The 22,310-nt window shown below is 54.9% G+C and overlaps 3 protein-coding genes and 1 non-coding gene across 8 annotated transcripts in view; 3 read left to right on the forward strand and 1 right to left on the reverse strand.

Moving 5' to 3' along the window:
• Positions 1-12,057, reverse strand: part of PIANP (PILR alpha associated neural protein) — a 259,612-nt gene extending 247,555 nt beyond the window's left edge. The window contains exon 1 of the mRNA XM_050747491.1: positions 12,048-12,057. The gene's annotated coding sequence lies outside the window, so the exon portion shown is untranslated. The remainder of the gene's footprint in view (positions 1-12,047) is intronic.
• Positions 4,184-18,600, forward strand: ATN1 (atrophin 1). 4 transcript variants are annotated; one of them, XM_050747396.1, is made up of 10 exons: positions 4,184-4,611; positions 10,044-10,232; positions 10,377-10,514; positions 10,664-10,777; positions 11,730-13,720; positions 13,998-14,220; positions 14,736-15,432; positions 17,167-17,310; positions 17,662-17,842; positions 18,029-18,600. In XM_050747396.1, the coding sequence occupies exons 2-10, from the start codon at positions 10,206-10,208 to the stop codon at positions 18,060-18,062; spliced, it is 3,549 nt and encodes a 1,182-aa protein (XP_050603353.1). In that variant the 5' UTR covers positions 4,184-4,611; positions 10,044-10,205; the 3' UTR covers positions 18,063-18,600. The 4 variants fall into 4 exon arrangements, with proteins under 4 accessions (XP_050603353.1, XP_050603357.1, XP_050603355.1 ...); XM_050747400.1 differs by having other exon boundaries at positions 4,466-4,611; positions 17,710-17,842; XM_050747398.1 differs by having other exon boundaries at positions 4,468-4,611; positions 11,733-13,720.
• A 1,012-nt stretch (positions 18,601-19,612) lies between these two features.
• Positions 19,613-22,235, forward strand: C11H12orf57 (chromosome 11 C12orf57 homolog). 2 transcript variants are annotated; one of them, XM_050747540.1, is made up of 3 exons: positions 19,613-20,465; positions 20,743-20,919; positions 22,005-22,235. In XM_050747540.1, exons 1-3 carry the CDS (start codon positions 20,414-20,416, stop codon positions 22,154-22,156), a joined length of 381 nt encoding a protein of 126 aa, XP_050603497.1. In that variant the 5' UTR covers positions 19,613-20,413; the 3' UTR covers positions 22,157-22,235. The 2 variants fall into 2 exon arrangements, with proteins under 2 accessions (XP_050603497.1, XP_050603498.1); XM_050747541.1 differs by having other exon boundaries at positions 20,229-20,465; positions 20,743-20,832.
• On the forward strand, positions 20,092-20,153 carry LOC126931872 (U7 small nuclear RNA). The gene has a single exon (XR_007717981.1). It is a non-coding gene; the product is annotated as a U7 small nuclear RNA (small nuclear RNA).
• Positions 22,236-22,310: the final 75 nt, after the last annotated feature.

Consider the following 22,310-nt stretch of genomic DNA (forward strand, 5'->3'; position numbering starts at 1 on the left):
AGACTGAACAAATATGGCCAAGATGATGGCACTGCCTCCCCCATTCTGGCTAGGTGGGGTGCATGTGGCCCCTGCTTTCTTAGCAGCAGGCTTGGCTCCCAGACCCGGGTGAATTAAGGGGTTCAAGAGCCCCTAAAAGCATAAAATATTGTGTGTGTATGTGTATTTTGGGGGAAAGGGGGTCTAAGGTGTTTTCATATCCAAAGGGCTTGTGGACTGGAGCAGCTCCTGTACTGGACCTCTGCCAACAAAAGCCTGGCTGGTTCTCGAATGGAACAGGACTTCCTGGCCATTACTCACTGCAAGATGGGGAAATGGGAAGGAAGAATGGTTCTGGGGGTAGTAGAGAGAAGGACCTGAGGAAACAGAGTCCTCCAATAAACTGAAAATTCAGGGACGAAAGTGCTTAACAGACCCCTGGCTGGGTCAGACTAATAGTAGGGTTCCAATATGTGGCTAGAGACATATGACTCCTTAGCTATAACTCGTTAACTCTTACGGGGCCTCAGCGTTGAGATGCTCATTCTAGGTACCACCGAGGGAGACAAATCCCTTCCTCGTGGCTTGGATGCAACCTTGCGTCCCACAGATAGGGTCTGCACATGGGAGATCTAACCACTAGAGGGAGTTAGAGTTCTGCAGGACGCCATACTAGAGGCCAAGTGGGAGGAACTTCAAGCTGTCCCCTGTGGGCCTCCCACTCTGCTTCTGCTAAGGTCCGGTCCTGGCTCCCTCTGCCATCCTGCTCAGCTCCAGGGCTAAAATAGGATTCTAGTTTTGTATAGGCATGGCCCATTTCTTTTCTTGCCCTCCTTCCTGGGTCCCTGACACCTCAGCCATTTTCAATTCAAAGAGCTTCATGCCCCCTTTCCATTTCTGTGCCTTTTAATTTCAGTGTGGGCATCTCATCTTTCCCTTTTCTCCTGTCTTCTGGCGACCCTTTATGCCTCCCTTGGGGTTTCCTGTACTTTTCTCTGTGCCTCTCAGTTTTCTCTGGGGTCCCTGATACCTATCTTACCTTAGTAACTCCCAGACTGACCAGGACTATTCTAGTTTGAGCCTAGTTCCTAGCCTCTGTCCTTTCTTTCATCCCTCCTCACCAGGTCGCCTTCTCTGACAGTCTGGCCCCCCCATCCCCAAAGTACTGGGGTTGGATTGGGTTACAGCTAGCTCTGCCTGGGCCTTCCAGGCCCTTCTCTCCACTTTCCCTTTGTGCCGTTGCCTGGAGACCAATGGGTTGTGGGGGGCTGAGCCAGAGAGGGAGCTGGGGTGAGGGATGGCGGGGGCTGTGCGAGGGCGCGCGCGCGCTCGTGTGTGTGTGTGTGTGTGTGTGTGTGTGTGTGTGTGTGTGTGTGTGTGTGTGTGTGAGAGAGAGAGAGAGAGATGTCCCCTGTAGCTGGACTATAAGCCTCAGGTAGGGGAGGAATGGGAGAGGGTAGACACTGGTTTCTTTTGTGACTCTCACCATCCCCTATCCCCACATATGCCTAAATTTTTCTTTTAGTCTCCATTGTAGCCCGTTCCTTAGTGATTTAAAAACACAGGAGAAGAGCTCAGCCTGGAAGGGATTTGGAAGGGGCTTGAGCCAAGGCCCAGTGGGAGTCTGAACTGAGTGGTGCAGAAAGAGAGGAAATGCAATGGGGAGAGAGGGCGAGGGGGAAAGGGGGAGCCCTGGAACAAAGCTGGGGGTGGGGAGGAGCAGGAGCTACCCTAGAGCAAGAGGGAGTGGGGCGCACCGGGAGACAGGGAGCTGGCCTGGTCTCAGGGAGGCCCTGGGAGGGGCTGGGAAGGTGTGCATGGAGTGGTGAGTGCCAACCAATTCAAGGGACTTCAGAGTGATGACTCATTCCCAGGCCAAGGAAGTGTTCCTGTTCCTGCGCCCAGTTCCCCAGTGCTCTGGAATCTTGCTTAGAGCTTTTGAGTATTCCCAGAACTTTGTTGAATCTGGCCCAAGGAATTGTGAGACAAAATCTACTGAGCTGCTCCAGAGCCAACCTCCTTCCTTCCCTGAAGGCAGGTGGGATCTTGTCAGTTCAGGGACCACCCTTAGCCTCCAGCAAGACTGGTCCCACAAGTACCCGGCCCCCACCCCAAATATGGAGCGCTACTGAGGGCTCCCAATCCACACTCCAGCTCCAGCTCTTCCGGTTTGCCAGCCTGCCTCCCTCCCATTCTCTGGCCTTCCCAATTTCTGCTGCCAAAAATCACCCTGTGTCCTTTGTCCTGAGAGATGTTGCTGCTTGGTGGAGGGCCAGGAGGGAGCCCAGGAGAAGGAACTGGTGGTGGGCTAGCCGAGGTGCTGGCTTCATGGCCGGTGGCAGACTGACTGCCAGAGGCTACCTGGAGAGCAGGGGAGGGAGAGGGAAGGGTTGGGAGGAGCCTGCAGTCTGTGGTGGGGACTGTCTACACCTTAGAACAGGTGGGATTGAGGAACAAGGATACCTAGGGATTTGGGTCCACATTAAGCCCAATCTTCACCCGACTGCTTCCCTGTGACCCAGGGGATCTTCAGTGATGACTTTCAATAGATTTGAGAAGGAAAATGGAGATGTCACTAGATGGAAGGCCTGAGGATGGTGTCTCACTCCTCCAAGCTGTATCCCTTACCTATCTACCCATGGGCTTGCCAGCAACCCCCCCACCCCACCAAATCTGTCATTTCCTTTAACTGCCCTCCTTTCCCATCTCCATTTTCTTTTTCTTTGTTTTTCTTTTTTTTTTTTTTTGAGACGGAGTCTCGCTCTGTCGCCCAGGCTGGACTGCAGTGGTGCGATCTCTGCTCGCTGAAACCTTTGCCTCCTAGGTTCAAGGATTCTCCTGCCTCAGCCTCCCGAGTAGCTGGGATTACAGGCATGCGCCACCACACCCGGCTAATTTTTGTATTTTTAGTAGAGACGGGATTTCGCCATGTTGGCCAGGCTAGTCTTGAACTCCTGACAAGTGACCCACCCGCCTCAGCCTCCCAAAGTGCTGAGATTACAGGCGTGAGCCCCCGCGCTGGCCCCATCTCCATTTTATTTTCCCATCCATGATCTTTCCTCTTCCATACTGCCGCCAAAGGCCTTGTTCAGCTTACATTTCCTTCCAATCTTCTTATCCCCCTCTTCCCCGTTCTGCTTGCCCAAGTAAATCCTCCTGGGCTCCACTGGGAGCCCCCACCCCCAGGATCCAGCCAGCCCCGTGTCTCCCACCCTCCTTTCCCATCCAGAGCCCTCCTTTCTCACCCAGAACCCATTTTCTCTAGAATTGGCACCTGGGTCCACCTCCTTCATCCCTTCTTAAGGTTCTTCACGTTCCCTCCTCTCTCCTCACTGACGTTTCCTCTGGACTTCTCTCTCCAGCTCTCCTTCACCCCCCCACCCCCAATTATTATATTTCTGACTCTTTTCCCAACACGAATCACCCCCAAAAGCTTTGCTGTCTTCCAGAAGCCCCATCTTCTTATATATGTCATCATTTCAATTTTTCTCCCTCCTTATGACCCCAAACTTCCATCCCATTCTCTCTGATAATAGACCCCAAACCCATCTGGCTCCATCTCTGCCACAGACCCCTCACCCCAAGCTTCTCTCACTTCTCACCAGGCACCCACAAAGCCCCCAGGCAGCTCCATCTTTCCAATCCAATCCCATTATCCCAATCTCTACCCCAGGATCCCCCAAACTCCTCCCACTTCACCTCTGCCACAGACCCGGTCGCCCCCAAACTTCAGCCTCCCCTCATCTGCCCTCACCACCCACAGCCCCTCCTACCTAGCCCTCTCCCGCGCCGGGCCCGCGGGCTCCCCACATTCCGCCACCGCGAGCCCTCCCCGCGCCCCGGCCCCCTCGGCCTCGGCCTCGGCCAACTCGCGCGGCGCCTCCCCCTCTCCGGCTCCCCCTCTCTCCCCCCTCGCGGCTTGCCTCGCGCTCCCTCCCTCGCGTCTCCCTCCTGGCCCCTCTCTCCTCCGTTCCTCCGCGCTCCCTCCTTCTCCCTCTTCCTCCCTTCTCCCATCCCCCTCTCCCAGGCTCCCTCCCTTCGCCGTCCGCTTTCCTGTGCGAGTCGCTGGACGCACCGCCCAGCCCGTCCGCAGCCCCGTGCCGGGTCGGGGCCTCGGGCCGGGCCATTTCGGAGGGACCGCGGCCTCGGGGAGGGGCTAGGAGGGGGCGAGGGAGCCGGCCGCCGGGGAAGGGGCGGGGGCCGTGGGCGAGGCGGCCGAGGGGCCCGGGATCGCGCGGGTGCGGGCTGCGCTAGGCGGGCGCGGGCGGCGGGTCGGAGCCGCGCGGAGGGCCGGGCGGGCCGCGGGGCCGGGCGGCGGGCGCGGCGGGGGGGGGCGGGCGCGGCCCGGGGCATTCCGGGCGGCCAGAGGGAGGCGGCGAGCCCGGGGAGGTGGGGAGCAGAGCGGGGATCGGGGTTTGCTCCGGGGGCCGGCGGGCGATTGGGGCCAGGCGGGGAAAAGGGGGGATGGGGGCCGCCCTCCGGGGGGGTCGGGGCCGCCGCCGCCGTCGTCGCGGCGGCGACTGAGGCCGAGAAGAGGAGAGGGGGGCGGGGGAGCTGCCGCCGCCGCCCCCCAGAGGCGCCGGAGCCCGGAATCCCGCTCGCAGCCAGCCAGCCGTCCCGAGCTACCAGCAGGTAAGGTCTGCGGCCGCCTGGGCCCCGGGCCCGCGGGATTCTGTCCCGCCCGGGTTCCGGCCTGCGGCTCCCCACCCCCACCCCTCCCAGTTCCCCCTCCTGCCGCCGCCGCCTCCATTTGTTATTTTCCCAATCCCGTCCCCCCACTGCGGGCTTTGCCTGGCCTGAGGCCGGGGGCTCAGGGGGTGGGGCCCGCCGAGGAGGGTCGGGGGCCAGGGCTTCGGGAGGATCGGGAAGGTGGGGAAGGAGGGAGGGTCTCCGGAGGAAGGCTGTGGGGCCAGAGGGTAGCCGGGACCCGCGGACCCAAAAGAGGAGGAACATCGAGGCGGGGGTTGGCGGAGGAAAACGGGGGATGCTCTGAGTGGGGTTCGGGGCGAAGGCAGAAGGGATAGGAGAGATGGCAGCGAGGTGGGGCATGAAGGCTCCAGGAAAAAGCTCCAAAGGCCCAGAACACGGGTTCCGGAGCCTGGGGTTGGGGGCGTTAGGAATGGACGGGAAGTGGGAAACGGGAAAGGGGTGTGGTAGGTGGAAAGAGGGACTGTGGCTGATGAACCTCGGGGAAACGGAGGCTTGGGCAAAAAGAGGTCCATCTTTGAGAAGAGCCGGAGGTTTTCCAGCGTGGAAGTGGGAAGGCCATGTCTTTGTGACGGTTTTCATTCCCCTACTCCAGGTCACCTCTGACCCTGTTTTCCCCATCCCAGACATAGTTACTTCTTGGAGAGGACACTGGGGCCCAGTAGTGTGGGTTATCCCAAAACTAATGAGGAGGAAAACAGGAACACAGTAGGGGGAGTTGGGAAGAAAGGGGTTCTGGGAGGATGGAAATGAGATAATTGAGCAACCTTACAGGCACTCCAAGCAAGTTGCGACCTCCACCCTCCACCCTCCACCCTCCAATTTCCGGAGCGTCCGCTGCCCCTGGAGCTGTGATCTATATAGGGAGGCCTTAGTTACTGCTTTGAGCTCAAAGATCTCCCTTTGTGCATGGGCTTATTTCGACTAGGGTAGGTACCTTTAAACTCCCTTCCCTGAGGTGCTATAGGAGAGTAGGAGTTGCTTTGGCAACTGGGAGGGGGCAGAGGTGGCTTCCAGATGGACTCCTGGGATGGTCTCTTGGGGGCACCTTTTGCCACTGTGTCGCTATGGTAGTGATCCAGTGGGATGTCCAATTGGTAGGCGGGGGGCTTCGAATCTTCATTGGACATCGGCCTGCGGCTATGTCCTTGGGACTCTGGGCTGGGTTCTGGAGGATGTTTCTGGATCTGTTGGTGGATGGGAGTTTCCCCACGGCGGCGTGTACCCTTTCATGTTGCAGTCTGTTTGAACAGGTAGATATGTTCCTTGCAGATCATAGGTGTTTCTCCAAGTCTCTCCACCTAGGCATGATGGGAGGATGAAAATGCTCCTGTTCAGATTTCACCATCTTTTGGCAGTTGGTTCTGACCTCTACCTCCCTTATTATGTTATTTTTTGTAGAGTTGTTTTTTTGCTTCTTTGCACTTTCATTTTCTAAAACGAATTCCTCTTTGAGCCTCCCTTCTTGAATAACTTACCCTTTTCCTCCTTCCCTCAACTAACCTTTGGCCTTCTTCCCTGACCTTGTAGAAATGGCTGGGCTCCCAGGCCCATCCCAGGTGAGGGTGGCCCAGGACAGAGGGCTGCATGAAGCAGCCTCATGCAGGGGAAATACTATAGAATAGGAGCCAGGAGACCTGTGTCTCTCGACCTGGCTGTGCCTCTGTGACCTTGGGCAAGTCACTTCTCTTGGAGTGTCCGACTTCATTGTTAAGATGAAGGGGCCATAGATGAGATGATCTCTGAGACCTCCCTGAAGGTCCTGGATTCTCAGAAGGCTTAGGCCAGTGCATTGTTATCCGCTGGTCTGGGCTGCATTGTTATCTAGGAGTCACTTTGGACTGGTTAGTCTGGCAGGTCCAGAATGATGTTGGGGGCTGGGCCAATGATCCTGAAATTTAGCCTGTGAGCCCCTCCCAGGGAGCTTGTGACTCCACTGTATTCCTTCTGACATCCCATATGTCTCTTAATTTCTTTTCCTGGTCTTACTTAGGGGCTCTTTTTCTATGTCTCACTTTCCTCCCAACCCAGTCTGGTCTTAATCATTTTTTTAAAGTAAGGTAACGAAGGTGAATGTGCTTAGTGTGTGGCCAGATACAGAGTAGGTGCTCTGTAATATTAGTTACAATTATTGTCTGCTAGGAGTGTAGGCTGGTGCTAAAACATGACCCAGGTCTAGAAACACACACAATCCAACCCTAACTCCTTCCCTCCTCTGCCACTCCTTATCCCCAGGATTACTTGTTCTTTTATGACTGCTTTTCTCCTTCAAAGCTACTCATTGCTAGTTTTATCAGATTTCAGGTGATTAAAAAAGGGCATACTATGATTGCTGTGTTCCTCAGGTACATTCCTGTGTTTCTCTGACCTTTTGAATCCCCTAACCTAACTGACTTGGTGAACAGGTTCTGTGATGGGGAAGGGAGATGGACACCCTTCTCTAGGAGGGCTGGCAAAGATACACCAGTCACAAATAGTCATCTTTGTTGTGCTTTTTGTTTAAGATTCCTCTTTTGCTATGGTGGGTGTTGTTCTTTGGATTTTTTTTTTCTTTCTTTTCTTTTTTTTTTTTTTGGTTGATAGTATTTTAAAACCAGTCTACACAACAACTAAAAAATGTGGGAAAATAGCTGTAGTTGAAAAAAAAAAAATAATAAAGGCCAGGCGCGGTGGCTCACGCCTGTAATCCCAGCACTTTAGGAGGCCGAGGCGGGTGGATCACCTGAGGTCAGGAGTTCGAGACCAGCCTGGCCAACATAGTGAAACCCTGTCTCTACTAAAAATACAAAAATTAGCCAGGCATGGTGGTGGGCGCTTGTAATCCCAGCTACTTGGGAAGCTGAGGCAGGAGAATCACTTGAATCTGGGAGGCGGAGGTAGCAGTGAGCTGAGATCATGCCATTGCACTCCAGCCTGGGGAAGAACAGCGAAAATCTACTTAAAAAAAACAACAACAACTAGTTGGCCCGGCACAGTGGCTCACGCCTGTAATCTCAGCACATTGGAAGGCCAAGGCAGACAGATCACCTGAGGTCAGGAGTTCGAGACTACTCTGACCAACATGGTGAAACCCTGTCTCTACTAAAAGTACAAAAAAATTAGCAGGGTGTGGTGGCACAGCCTGTAATCCCAGCTACTTAGGAGGCTGAGGCAGGAGAACTGCTTGAACCCAGGAGGTGGAGGTTGCAGTGAGTGAGATCACGCCACTCCATTCCAGCCTGGGCAACAACAGTGAAACTCTGTCTCAAAAAAAAAAAAAAAAAAAAAAGACTAGTCTACTGGGCAGAACATCAGTTGAAAGTTCAGAAGACAGGCTCTGTCCCAGCAATTTTGTGATTCTAAGTAAATTGTGAAGTTTCCTGGAAAGGTTAAACTCACCCCTTACTGCCTGCATCAGTATGGTTCCATGGAGCTGAGTGAGAATTACTGTGTTCCTTGGGAAAAATACACTACAGAATATGGACATGCCGTTTACCTAGCAGGCCACCAACTCAGAATAGAATAGACGGGTAAGCTTAGTCTATTCCCACTGGAGCTGGCAGCACTTAATTCAGGAATAAAGACCTACTGAAGTTAGTGGGTTTAAAGGTCAATCACAAGAAAAGTGCACACACGTATATATACGACATCAGTGGAAAGGAAGAAAAAATAAGAAAATACCATTTTTGCTCTCAAAAGATCTTACAATCAGTAATTTGGAGGGACTTGACACTTAGCAAGAAATACGGGCCGGGCGCGGTGGCTCAAGCCTGTAATCCCAGCACTTTGGGAGGCCGAGGCGGGCGGATCACAAGGTCAGGAGATCGAGACCACAGTGAAACCCCATCTCTACTAAAAATACAAAAAATTAGCCGGGCGCGGTGGCGGGCGCCTGTAGTCCCAGCTACTCAGGAGGCTGAGGCAGGAGAATGGCGGGAACCCGGGAGGCGGAGCTTGCAGTGAGCCGAGATCGCGCCACTGCACTCCAGCCTGGGCAACAGCGTGAGACTCCGTCTCAAAAAAAAAAAAAAAAAAAAAAAAAAAAAGAAATACGAACAAGTGCAAATGAATATAGCTGGCTATAGGGATTTGGATAAAGATAGATACCTGCCTACTTACTGATAGACAGATATGGATGGACTGGCTTGAGGAGCTGTGTAACCCTGTCTATACCAAGTAGGAGGACAGGCTTCAAAATTGGTAAATCTGTATTGTTTGCTCACGGATATTTTGAGTCTTTAATCATTCATGTGAAAACTCTGACTTTTCCTCTAGCCTTAGGGAGCTCAAGTACTAGAGAATGAGTCCTTTATGAGGCTCTCAAAAGTGAAGTTCTACAATTTGGGGCTACCTAGGTTTAGTCTTGGGATTGGTAGGGCTGTGTTCCTTTGTATTATAGAATGGGACATTCTTCTTCTACCTACTCTGATGTGAGAAAAGATTCTTTTCATATCTCTGTGACTGATCTAGGCCTTCTGAGAATTCTCCCCACCAACTTCTGAGGAGAATATAGCAAAGTATAGAAGAAAGAGCATGGGCTTTGAAGTCACAGACGTGGGTTTGATTCTGGCTCTGTCACTGGTTCCTCACTGTGTGAGGTTGAGCTAGTCACAATCACCATCTTTGAGCCTCAGTTCCCTCACCTATATAATGAAGGTAATAATACTTACCATTCAGGGTTGGTTGTAAATATTAAATGAAATCATGTGTGTGAAGGGCTTGATATAAAGAAGGTACTCAATAAATTAATACTTGAACGTCATTTTTTTTTTGAGACAGAGTTTCACTCTGTCACCCAGGCTGGAGTGCAGTGGCATGATCTCGGCTCACTGCAACCTCTGCTTCCCAGGTTCAAGTGATTTGCTTGCCTCAGCCTCCTGAGTAGCTGGGATTACAGGCACGCGCCACCACGCCTGGCTGGGTTTCACCATGTTGGCCAGGCTGGTCTTGAACTCCTGACCTTGCGATCCGTCCACCTCGGCCTCCCAAAGGGCTGGGATTATAGGCGTGAACCACCATGCCCCGCTCCATTTCTTTATGTTCCTTTGCAAGGCTCCGTGGAATGTGTGCGTTCACAAATATCCTTTAGGGATCATGAAGGGTCAAACTGTGTGATCTCCTGGATTGGAGCTTGTAGGTACATCTGAATTTTCTGCCCTCTACAGAGGTGAAAGAGATTATACTTTAAGCAGAATCTCCCTGCCTTTTAGATAGCTAAGGTGGCCCATGGGGCAAGCCAGCAATGTCTTGTGGTATCTGTACCTCTTGGCCTAAAGGCTTAGGGTTGGGCCGCTTGCTCAGTTCTCTGACAAGCGTAATAGTATTCCTTTGTGACTCTATTCTCCCAGTGGGAGACTCTGATGGTTTCCTTCTAACAGGTTTCACTGAAAACAGATCCTGCAAAAGTTCCAGGTGCCTATACTGGAAACTTGGAGATCCTGCTTCCCAGACCACAGCTGTGGGGAACTTGGGGTGGAGCAGAGAAGTTTCTGTATTCAGCTGCCCAGGCAGAGGAGAATGGGGTCTCCACAGCCTGAAGAATGAAGACACGACAGAATAAAGACTCGGTGAGTTAAAATGAGAGATGTGAAAGATGAGGGGTGGGGCAGGCAAGCTAGGAGGAAGGGTCTAGAGAAGAACAAATAATGTGCACCATAAAGTTAGCTGCAGTGTAAAGAACAGTGTTACCTACCTCCTTCCTCCTCCTGCAGATGTCAATGAGGAGTGGACGGAAGAAAGAGGCCCCTGGGCCCCGGGAAGAACTGAGATCGAGGGGCCGGGCCTCCCCTGGAGGGGTCAGCACGTCCAGCAGTGATGGCAAAGCTGAGAAGTCCAGGCAGACAGCCAAGGTATTCTGTCCTCAGGTCCTCCCACAGGATGCCCAGGCACTGGGGCTGAGGGGGTGTGTGTGTTGTCGGGGGAACTTCCTGTTTGGCAGAGGGTAACAGTGAAGCTTGGGAGGTAGGGAAAAGACAGGAATTTTCTTTCTCTCTAACAGAAGGCCCGAGTAGAGGAAGCCTCCACCCCAAAGGTCAACAAGCAGGGTCGGAGTGAGGAGATCTCAGAGAGTGAAAGTGAGGAGACCAATGCACCAAAAAAGACCAAAACTGAGGTGGGAGACCCTTGTCGCCATCCTGACCCATCTTGTGATCATTCTTTTCTCAGATTTCCTTATGCTCACTATTCTTAGCTGGATCTCTCCTGGGACATAAGAGAAAGGCCAGATCATAGTGCTTATGAGAGCAGTTCTGTCTCTAATATGCCAGAGAGAGTCTTAGAACTTTGACAGACCACCAGATGACCTGGCAGGGCCAAAGGGGACCAGAAGAGTTGGGGGATTCTAGTCTCTGGGTGAGAAGTCTTAGTGGGAGGAACAAATAAATCTTAAGGAAAATGCAGAAGTGGTCTTTCTTTTTTATTGTTTTTTTTTGGTTTGTTTTTGAGACAGAGTTTCGTTCTGTCACCCAGGCTGGAGTACAGTGGCACAATCTCAGCTCATTGCAACCTCCGCCTCCTGGGTTGAAGCAGTTGTGCCTCAGCCTCCCGAGTAGCTGGGATTATAGGCATGAGCCACCACGCCCGGCTAATTTTTGTACTTTTAGTAGAGATAGGGTTTCACCATGTTGGCCAGGCTGGTTTGGAACTCCTGGCCTCAAGTGATCCTCCTGCTTCAGCCTCCCAAAGTGCTGGGATTACAGGTGTGAGCCTCTGTGCCCGGCCAGAAGTGGTCTAAGAACCAAGGGCTTGGGGGATGGAGGATGGTTAAAGTGGTGGTTATGAGATGGTGGAAGACAGGGATTTGGAGTCAGCTGTGGGTAAAGACAAGGTGCTTGAGATGGATCCTTGAGGAAGGAATAGGGTTTTATAGGAGGGAAACAAGACTGGCTGCTAAGGAGCAGCCAAGAATGTGGGGAAAGTGGGAAATCCCCAGATGGCAAGAGGTACTCACCACATCACAGTACAACAGTGTGCTGTGAGGGGAAATGATTTTATGCAAGACAGGCCCTAAATCTCAGGGAAGCAGGAAAGGAAAAGAGAAAAAATGAGGCTTCCCTTTTCTACAGCAGGAACTCCCTCGGCCACAGTCTCCCTCTGATCTGGATAGCTTGGATGGGCGGAGCCTTAATGATGATGGCAGCAGCGACCCTAGGGATATTGACCAGGACAACCGAAGCACGTCCCCCAGCATCTACAGCCCTGGAAGTGTGGAGAATGACTCCGACTCATCTTCTGGCCTGTCCCAGGGCCCAGCCCGCCCCTACCACCCACCTCCACTCTTTCCTCCTTCCCCTCCACCGCCAGACAGCACCCCTCGACAGCCAGAGGCTAGCTTTGAACCCCATCCTTCTGTGACACCCACTGGATATCATGCTCCCATGGAGCCCCCCACATCTCGAATGTTCCAGGCTCCTCCTGGGGCCCCTCCCCCTCACCCACAGCTCTATCCTGGGGGCGCTGGTGGAGGAGTTTTGTCTGGACCCCCAATGGGTCCCAAGGGGGGAGGGGCTGCCTCATCAGTGGGGGGCCCTAATGGGGGTAAGCAGCACCCCCCACCCACTACTCCCATTTCAGTATCAAGCTCTGGGGCTAGCGGTGCTCCCCCAGCTAAGCCACCTAACACTCCGGTGGGTGGTGGGAACCTGCCTTCTGCTCCACCACCAGCCAACTTCCCCCATGTGACCCCGAACCTGCCTCCCCCACCTGCCCTGAGACCCCTCAACAATGCCTCAGCCTCTCCCCCTGGCCTGGGGGCCCAACCACTACCTGGGCATCTGCCCTCTCCCCATGCCATGGGGCAGGGTATGGGTGGACTTCCTCCTGGCCCAGAGAAGGGCCCGACTCTGGCTCCTTCACCCCACTCTCTGCCTCCTGCTTCCTCTTCTGCCCCAGCACCCCCCATGAGGTTTCCTTATTCATCCTCTAGTAGTAGCTCTGCAGCAGCCTCCTCTTCCAGTTCTTCCTCCTCTTCCTCTGCCTCCCCCTACCCAGCTTCCCAGGCATTGCCCAGTTACCCCCACTCTTTCCCTCCCCCAACAAGCCTCTCTGTCTCCAATCAGCCCCCCAAGTATACTCAGCCTTCTCTCCCATCCCAGGCTGTGTGGAGCCAGGGTCCCCCACCACCTCCTCCCTATGGCCGCCTCTTAGCCAACAGCAATGCCCATCCAGGCCCCTTCCCGCCATCTACTGGGGCCCAGTCCACTGCCCACCCACCAGCCTCAACACATCACCATCACCACCAGCAGCAGCAGCAGCAGCAGCAGCAGCAGCAGCATCACGGAAGCTCTGGGCCCCCTCCTGGAGCATTTCCCCACCCCCTGGAGGGCGGCAGCTCCCACCACGCACACCCTTATGCCATGTCTCCCTCCCTGGGGTCTCTGAGGCCCTACCCACCAGGGCCAACACACCTGCCCCCACCTCACAGCCAGGTGTCCTACAGCCAAGCAGGCCCCAATGGCCCTCCAGTCTCTTCCTCTTCCAACTCTTCCTCTTCCACTTCTCAAGCGTCCTTCCCATGTTCACACCCCTCCCCCTCCCAGGGACCTCAGGGGACGCCCTACCCTTTCCCACCGGTGCCTACGGTCACCACCTCTTCGGCTACCCTTTCCACGGTCATTGCCACCGTGGCTTCCTCGCCAGCAGGCTACAAAACGGCCTCCCCACCTGGGCCCCCACCGTACGGAAAGAGAGCCCCGTCCCCGGGGGCCTACAAGGCAGCCACCCCACCCGGATACAAGCCCGGGTCTCCTCCCAACTTCCGAACGGGGACCCCCCCGGGCTATAGAGGAACCTCGCCACCTGCAGGCCCAGGGACCTTCAAGCCGGGCTCGCCCACCGTGGGACCTGGGCCCCTGCCACCTGCGGGGCCCTCAGGCCTGCCATCTCTGCCACCACCACCCGCGGCCCCTGCCTCAGGGCCGCCCCTGAGCGCCACGCAGATCAAGCAGGAGCCGGCTGAGGAGTATGAGACCCCCGAGAGCCCAGTTCCGCCAGCCCGCAGCCCCTCGCCCCCTCCCAAGGTGGTAGATGTGCCCAGCCATGCCAGTCAGTCTGCCAGGTGAGCGGCCAGGTGGGGCGGAGGTGGGCCTGGAAGGGGGACGACAAGGCGGCGACGGAGAGGGAGTAGCAGGGAGGGGCCCTGCGCTGGTGTAGTGTTTTAGAAAAGCACGCCCCTCTCCTCCGTCCATGCCTAGCGGCCAGTGAGGCCGGCAGCAGCTCAGCCTGCAGGGGTGGTTTTTAGGCGGGGGCTACAAGCACTCGCCGGGGTCGCGGCTCCGCGGGCTCCATCCGGCATCTCGCACCAGCTGAGCGCGTGCTGCTTCCACGCCTGGCAGGTTCAACAAACACCTGGATCGCGGCTTCAACTCGTGCGCGCGCAGCGACCTGTACTTCGTGCCACTGGAGGGCTCCAAACTGGCCAAGAAGCGGGCCGACCTGGTGGAGAAGGTGCGGCGCGAGGCGGAGCAGCGCGCGCGCGAAGAAAAGGAGCGGGAGCGCGAGCGGGAACGCGAGAAGGAGCGCGAGCGCGAGAAGGAGCGCGAGCTTGAACGCAGCGTGGTGAGTGCGTCACTGCCTGCGCCACCGCCTTCTTTGCCTCCTTCTCTCTTAGCCGCGCTGCGGGGCTGGGGCTGGGGCTGGGGCTGGGGCTGGGCTTGGGGCTGGGGCTGGGCTTGGGGCTGGGCTTGGGGCTGGGGCTGGGGCTGGGGCTGGGGCTGGGGCTGGGGCTGGGGCTGGGGCTGGGGCTTGTGCTAGGTGGGCGGGCGAATCAAGTCGCCACCTGTCGGAGGGGAGGTACCACTGCAGCCCAGGAAATGGAGCCGAAAAGGATTTCAGCGACAGCAGTCTGCATTCCTGGGTTGGGAGAAGGCCTGCTCAGATGGGACTACCTGTGGATCCCAAGAAGGGCAGATATTCGGGGGGGGGGGGCGGGTCGCAGTTAAGTTCCAGGTGGGCAGAGTTTCAGTGAGGTGAGGCATTTTGGCATTCAGCTGTGGAAACAAATGGGCAGCTTGAAACCAGCCACCTCTTCTCATAACTGCCGCTTTGACTCCACTTTTCCCTGTACCCCACAGAAGTTGGCTCAGGAGGGCCGTGCTCCGGTGGAATGCCCATCTCTGGGCCCAGTGCCCCATCGCCCTCCATTTGAACCGGGCAGTGCGGTGGCTACAGTGCCCCCCTACCTGGGTCCTGACACTCCAGCCTTGCGCACTCTCAGTGAATATGCCCGGCCTCATGTCATGTCTCCTGGCAATCGCAACCATCCATTCTACGTGCCCCTGGGGGCAGTGGACCCGGGGCTCCTGGGTTACAATGTCCCGGCCCTGTACAGCAGTGATCCTGCTGCCCGGGAGAGGGAACGGGAAGCCCGTGAACGAGACCTCCGTGACCGCCTCAAGCCTGGCTTCGAGGTGAAGCCTAGTGAGCTGGAACCCCTACATGGGGTCCCTGGGCCGGGCTTGGATCCCTTTCCCCGACATGGGGGCCTGGCTCTGCAGCCTGGCCCACCTGGCCTGCACCCTTTCCCCTTTCATCCGAGCCTGGGGCCCCTGGATCGAGAACGTCTAGCACTGGCAGCTGGGCCAGCCCTGCGGCCTGACATGTCCTATGCTGAGCGGCTGGCAGCTGAGAGGCAGCACGCAGAAAGGGTGGCGGCCCTGGGCAATGACCCGCTGGCCCGGCTGCAGATGCTCAATGTGACTCCCCATCACCACCAGCACTCCCACATCCACTCGCACCTGCACCTGCACCAGCAAGATGCTATCCATGCAGGTGAGACCCCCTCCTTCCTCTCCCTGGCCCTTTGGGGCCACCTTCCCCCATCACGTCTGGGCTCTTTTGTTCTTCTGGCTGAGACTTTCCTCCCCTGGCCTGGCATGAACTTTTCCTGAGATTGCTGCCTTCAACTTTGCCTCCCTGACGTTCTCTCAGCCTTGTCTCCTCATGGCCTTGCCTGGCCACAGAGCCTGTATTCCCCACACCCCAGTCCTCTCCATAGTCTAGTATCCTACCCATGACAGGCCCAGGTGGGAGCCTTTGAAGGACACACCTTTCTATCCTCACAGCCCCATTCTCCCAAGCCCTTCACAAACATATCTTCTTATTTATTTTTTTGAGACATAGTCTCGCTCTGCCACCCAGCCTGGAGTGTAGTGGTGCAATCACAGCTCACTGCAGCCTCAACTTCCTGGGCTCAAGTAATCCTCCTACCTCAGTCTCCAGAGTAGCTGGGATTATAGGCGTGTGTCACCATACCTGGCTAATTTTTGTAGTTTTGGTAGAGATGGGGTTTTGCCATATTGGCCAGGCTGGTCTCAAATTCCTGAGTTCAAAGCAATCCACCCACCTTGGCCTCCCAAAGTCCTGAGATTACAGACGTGAGCCACCCTGCCCAATCCACAAACCTATTTTCTGATTTCTCTGGATTTAACTCTTATTTTTTGCCATTTTCTCCTTTTCTCACAGTGGGAGGTCTTTCATGTTCTTCCCCATCTCTAGATCTGTAACTTCCTAGAAGGGGCCCTGTAGCTTTGGGTTTGGGTGTCATAGGCAATAATGAGCTTTACTTACTATCCTTTCACCATTTTGTTTTTGAGACGGAGTCTCGCCCTGTCGCCAAGCTGGAGTGCAGTGGCGCGATCTCAGCTTACTGCAACCTCTGCCTCCCGGGTTCAAACGATTCTTCTGCCTCAGCAGGCACTGCCTGCCTGAGTTGCTGGGACTACAGGCGTGTGCCGCCAAATACAGCTAATTTTTGTATTTTTAATAGAGACGGGGTTTCACCATGTTGGCCAGGATAGTCTCGATCTCTTGACCTTGTGATCCGCCCACCTTGGCCTCCCAAAGTGCTGGGATTACAAGCGTGAGCCACTGCACCTGCTTGCTTTTTTTTTTTTTTTTTTTTAATTTGAGACCAAGTCTCGCTCTTTTGCCCAAACCAGAGTGCAGTGGCGCAATCTCGGCTCAGTGCAGCTTCCACCTCCCAGGTTCAAGCGATTCTCCTGCCTCAGCCTCCTGAAGAGCTGGGACTAGGCATGTGCCACCATGCCTGGCTAATTTTTTTGTATTTTTAGTAGAGACAGGGTTTCACCATGTTGGCCAGGCTGGTCTTGAACTCCTGACCTCAGGTGATCCGCCTGCCTCAGCCTCCCAAAGTGCTGGGATTATAGGCTTGAGCCACCGCACCTGGCCTCTTCCTGTCTTATTTCCTAAACTTCTATCTTCCACCTCCTTCAAGCAGTCTACCTCTCCCTCTCCTTCCCCTCAGACCCTTCTGATGACTAATTTCCTGTCCTCTGTCATCCATATGTCCCTCCTCCAGTAGGGCTCAGCCTGTCCACCCCCCCCCCCCCCACAGGCCTCTAGTTCTTCCATTCTGCCTTTGTTCCACTTTGGAGCTCCTTGTGTTTGTCCAACTCAATTCCCAGCCTTGGATCCCTTCACCCAAATGCATGGTTTTCCCTAAACCTGCCTTCTGGTGACACCTTCCTTTTCTCTGCTTTCCAGCCTCTGCCTCAGTGCACCCTCTCATCGACCCCCTGGCCTCAGGGTCTCACCTTACTCGGATCCCCTACCCAGCTGGAACTCTCCCTAACCCCCTGCTTCCTCACCCTCTGCACGAGAACGAAGTTCTTCGTCACCAGCTCTTTGGTAAGGATGGAAGTTGGGGTAGGCAAGCTGTAATGAGAAAAGGGCAGAAAGGAGGTATTTAGGTGGGGGGATGGGCCTAGTTGGGCTTGAGGAGGAATGAGGAGATGCCTAGAGGAGCTGGGCATGGGAATAGGAGAGCTGAACCTCTGCCCAAGAGACGCACAAGTTTTAGTGTCAGCCTAAGAGGTTTGAATCCCAATTCCACTCTACCACTGGCAACTTACAGAACTGGCTGTGTTACCTAACTTTTTAGTTCATTACCTTTGTATGTAAAGGAGCTGGCTATCCCCTGGTCCAGAGCAGGTGCTTGTTATCCATTGGTCATGTGACCCTTGCCCTTCCTGCTCACAGCTGCCCCTTACCGGGACCTGCCGGCCTCCCTTTCTGCCCCAATGTCAGCAGCTCATCAGCTGCAGGCCATGCACGCACAGTCAGCTGAGCTGCAGCGCTTGGCGCTGGAACAGCAGCAGTGGCTGCATGCCCATCACCCGCTGCACAGTGTGCCGCTGCCTGCCCAGGAGGACTATTACAGGTACCCCAGGGTCCCCAGGGGGACATGGGCTCAGCGAGCCTGGGAGGGGCTGTGGGCATGGAACAGCTGGGCACTGTGCTCCTGGGGGGAGGGAACCCCTCCTTTCCCAACCCCTTTGGTAAGGGGGCAAGGTCAGGGTTGGTCTCAAGTCTCTTACCTCTCTGCTATGCACTGCCCCTTCCCTAGTCACCTGAAGAAGGAGAGCGACAAGCCACTGTAGAACCTGCGATCAAGAGAGCACCACGGCTCCTACATTGGACCTTGGAGCATCCCCACCCTCCCCCCACCCCACCCTTGGCCTGCCACCCAGAGCCAAGAGGGTGCTGCTCAGTTGGAGGGCCTCCGCAGCTGGACAGAGTGGGGGAGGGAGGGACAGACAGAAGGCCAAGGTCTGGTGTGGTGTGCAGAGGTGGGGAGGAGGCGAGGATGGGGACAGAAAGCGCACAGAATCTTGGACCAGGTCTCTCTTCCTTGTCCCCCCTGCTTTTCTTCTCCCCTATGCCCAAGCCCCGTGGCCGCCGCCCCTCCCCTGCCCCGTTGGTGTGATTATTTCATCTGTTAGATGTGGCTGTTTTGCGTAGCATCGTGTGCCACCCCTGCCCCTCCCTGATCCCTGTGTGCGCGCCCCCTTTGCAATGTATGCCCCTTGCCCCTTCCCCACATTAATAATTTATATATATAAATATCTATATGATGCTCTTAAAAAACATCCCAACCAAAACCAACCAAACAAAAACATCCTCACAACTCCCCAGGAACATGGCTGTGACTGTTCTTTGCGGGATATGGGGGTGAGGCTGGGTCTCAGTGCAGCCGTACTTAGAACTGCAGCCAGGCTCTGGCAGGGAAGCGGGAAGAGACCAGTCCTTCTTAAGGAACTGGGTGTAGGGGCTGGGAAGAATTGGCGAGGGGATCCCTGAAGAGCCCGGAGCATTGACTCAGCCCAAGGCGGTACCGGGGGTGCTAGTGCTCCCTCCTGTCCCAAGGCTGGGAAGTCAAAATACTGGAGGCCTGGGCCTGGGCTCTGTGGCTCATGCCTGTAATCCCAGCACGTTGGGAGGCTGAGGCGGGTGGATTGCTTGAGCCTAGGAGTTGGAAACCAGCTTGGGCAACATAGAGAAACCCCATCTTAAAAAACAATCCCCTGGGCGTTGTGGTGCACTTGTGGTCCTAGCTACTCAGGAGGCTGAGGTGAGAGGATCACTTGGGGGTCGAGGCTGCAGTGAGTCATGATCGCACCACTGCACTCTAGCCTGGGTGACAAAGCAAGGCCCTATCTCAAAACAAAAGAAACCCCAACCAACCAAACACTAGAGGCCTGGGACAAGCCCACCTCTGACATGGTCAGGTCTTGGAATCTATTCAGAGAGGTCTCACTGTTAGGAGCCACCAGAGTCCTCTGGAACAAAGGCTTCAGAGTCCTGAATCCTTTCCATGGAATAGTTTAAGAAACGGTTATAAGGCCAGGTGCGGTGGCTCACGCTGGTAATCCCAGGACTTCGGGAGGCCGAGGCGGGCGGATCACGAGGTCAGGAGTTCGAGACCAGCCTGCCAACATGGCAAAACCCTGTGTCTACTAAAAAATTAGCTGGACATGGTGGTGCGCACCTGTAGTCCCAGCTACTTGGGAGGCTGAGGCAGAAGAGTCGCTTGAACCCAGGAGGTGGTGGTTGTGGTGAGCCAAGATCCCTCCAGCTGCACTCCAGCTTGGCGACAGAGCAAGACTCCATCTCAAAAACAAAAAACAAAACCAGTTATGAAGCGGGGATGGGGTGGGCTAGTTTTAATAGATCCAGGCGATTAGTACCTGGCATCCTTAACCACCCTACAGTTTGAGAAGGGAGTGGTTGATAATCTCAAAAGCCTGGAAGGGAAGGGAAATCAGGCCGGGCGTTATGCTCCGTCGCCCATCAGTAGACAAGGCCATTTTAGGAAAGTGCGAGAATGGCTTTTGCTCTGGGCTTTTACTGCCGAATCCAGGTCTCTGGGCTTAACAACAACGAACGGGCTGTGACTGGCTGGTATCTCAACCAATCAGCATCGAACTCATTTGCATAGGCTGAGAGCAAATGTTCGCGAACTCTAGAAATGATGACTTAAGTTCCTTAGAATATTCTTTTTCCTACCGAAAGTTACAACATGCATCGTTGTTTATACAGTAATAGGAACAAGAAAAAAGCCACCTGAGTTCACCCTCACCAATTGTGGAGTTCATGCATATCCCTTCTTCTCTCTACACACATGCGCAGCAGTGTTACAGCTCTTTTAGAATTTGTCTAGCAGGCTTTCCGGTATTTGCCGGAAAGCCCCTTTCACATAGCTTGTTCATAACAATAGAATCTGTTTAGTGCGCGCAATTTCCGTGAAGTTCTTTTAGTAGGTAGTTTTCCCGGTGCAAACGATGTTAGAAGGTTTGGATGCGAAGGTTCGGACCACGCCTGGGGGCTTCCGGCTACACCGGATGTTGCTTCCTTTCCGCCCCCACTGGTCTTGGGAACTGTTAGTAGGACGTGGCTCTTTCTTCCTGAGCTTTCCATTTATCTTCGCTGCACTTGCAGCTTCAGACGCCGTATGGCGTCCGCCGCGTCCCAACCCGCGGCCCTCAGCGCTGAGCAGGCAAAGGGTGAGAATGAATAATCGTAGTCAACGCATGGGTTGCCGGTCCGGGGAGGATGCGGGCAGAGGATGTGGGGCGACAAACCTGGCTTCGTCCGCCGGGAAAACAGGGTAGGGGACGCCGGGTCCCGTCGTTCTAAGTGGGGCGCTTGCCCCCAAGACTTGGGATCTTATTGGGTTACCTATAGCCTCAATCCACTAATTCCCTGCGCTCTCCACTGGGCCCGCTCTCCGTTCTCCGACGCCTACCCGGGACGCCTCCCTGGGATGCTTCTGACGCGCAGTGGTCCTGGCGGAGGTGATCCAGGCGTTCTCCGCCCCTGAGAATGCAGTGCGCATGGACGAGGCTCGGGATAACGCGTGCAACGACATGGGTAAGATGCTGCAATTCGTGCTGCCCGTGGCCACGCAGATCCAGCAGGAGGTTATCAAAGCCTATGGCTTCAGCTGCGACGGGGAAGGTGGGTCAGACACGGGAAGGCGGGGGTTGGGTCGGGAGAGGGCGCCGGATCTGTGGGGCCCTGAGTGGTTGTCCCCGTTCTCGCCACACGGCGACAGTGTTGGCACTCAGAGCTCAGGGTCTACCCTGAGCTTGTGCCTCCGAGTTGCATTTTGTACAGGAGAGGTTCCGTATCCCTTATCCGAAATACTTGGGACCAGAAGTGTTTCGGATTTTTTCAGATTTCGGAATATTTACGTATACATGGATATCTTGGGGGATGGGACTCAAATCTGAACACGAAATTGTTTTGTTTCGTATACATACAGCTTAAGCACATAGCCTGAAGGTAATTTTATATAATAGTCTGAATAATCTTGTGCATGAGACAAAGTTTTGACTGCGTTTTGACTACAGTCCCCCCACCCCCACCCCCCACCATGAAGTCAGGTGTGGAATTTTCCATTTTTGGCTTCACACTGGCACTCAAATAATTTCAGATTTTGGGTTTTCTAATTAAGGATGGTCAACCTGTACTGTGAATCACATTATTATTACATTTTGTGATGAGGGAGCAAACGCTAATGGTGCAGACTTTTAGTAGTAGCAGAGCTGGACATCAACGCTGTTGTGCCATCTTTTAGTGAGAGGTCTGCATTACAGCAGTGGCTGCAGTCTCTCCAGGGTGTTTTAGCTAATTTCTGTTTGGGGGTTGGTGGTTAAATTTTTGGTGAGATCCTGGTGTTCCCCAAAGGTGCTGACTGATTCAGCTCTGCTGCCCCATAGCCTTCCTGCGTTCCAGCTACAGACCTGGGGTCTCGTGTTCATTCATGGGGTTCCAGTGACTAAACTGCTAAAAGGGTTCACCTGAGAGCAAGAAGCACACTGCCTTGGGATATTTTCATTCACTGCATCCCATCTAGTTGTGCCCAGTGTAGACCAAGAAGTTGATCCAAACCACATAGGACAGAGGCCTGCATGCGTCCTGTTTTGCAAACAGCTGCCCAGCCAGTGGGGAAGCAGTTCATGCTTAAACTACCACCCCCTCCAGCTGTCTTATGCAGCTGGTCCTTGGAAGAAGCGTTGACCCTCCACTCCCTCTTGCAGGTGTCCTTAAATTTGCTCGCTTGGTCAAGTCCTATGAAGCCCAGGATCCTGAGATCGCCAGCCTGTCAGGCAAGCTGAAGGCGCTGTTCCTGCCGCCCATGACCCTGCCACCCCACGGGCCTGCTGCTGGTGGCAGCGTGGCTGCCTCCTGAGAGTTGGTCCTCCCTGTGCCCCTGCCAGGGAAGAAAAGGCCTTGATGTTCCAGACGATAATAAACGTGCCTGTGACTTAGCCTTGGTGTCAGTCTTTTGCAGACTTGACAACCCCCATCTCACCTTCCCAGATTCCCTCTGCCTTTCCAGGCCC

Source organism: Macaca thibetana, chromosome 11, assembly GCF_024542745.1.
Source record: "Macaca thibetana thibetana isolate TM-01 chromosome 11, ASM2454274v1, whole genome shotgun sequence".
In the NCBI taxonomy this organism is placed as follows: Eukaryota; Metazoa; Chordata; class Mammalia; order Primates; family Cercopithecidae; genus Macaca; species Macaca thibetana.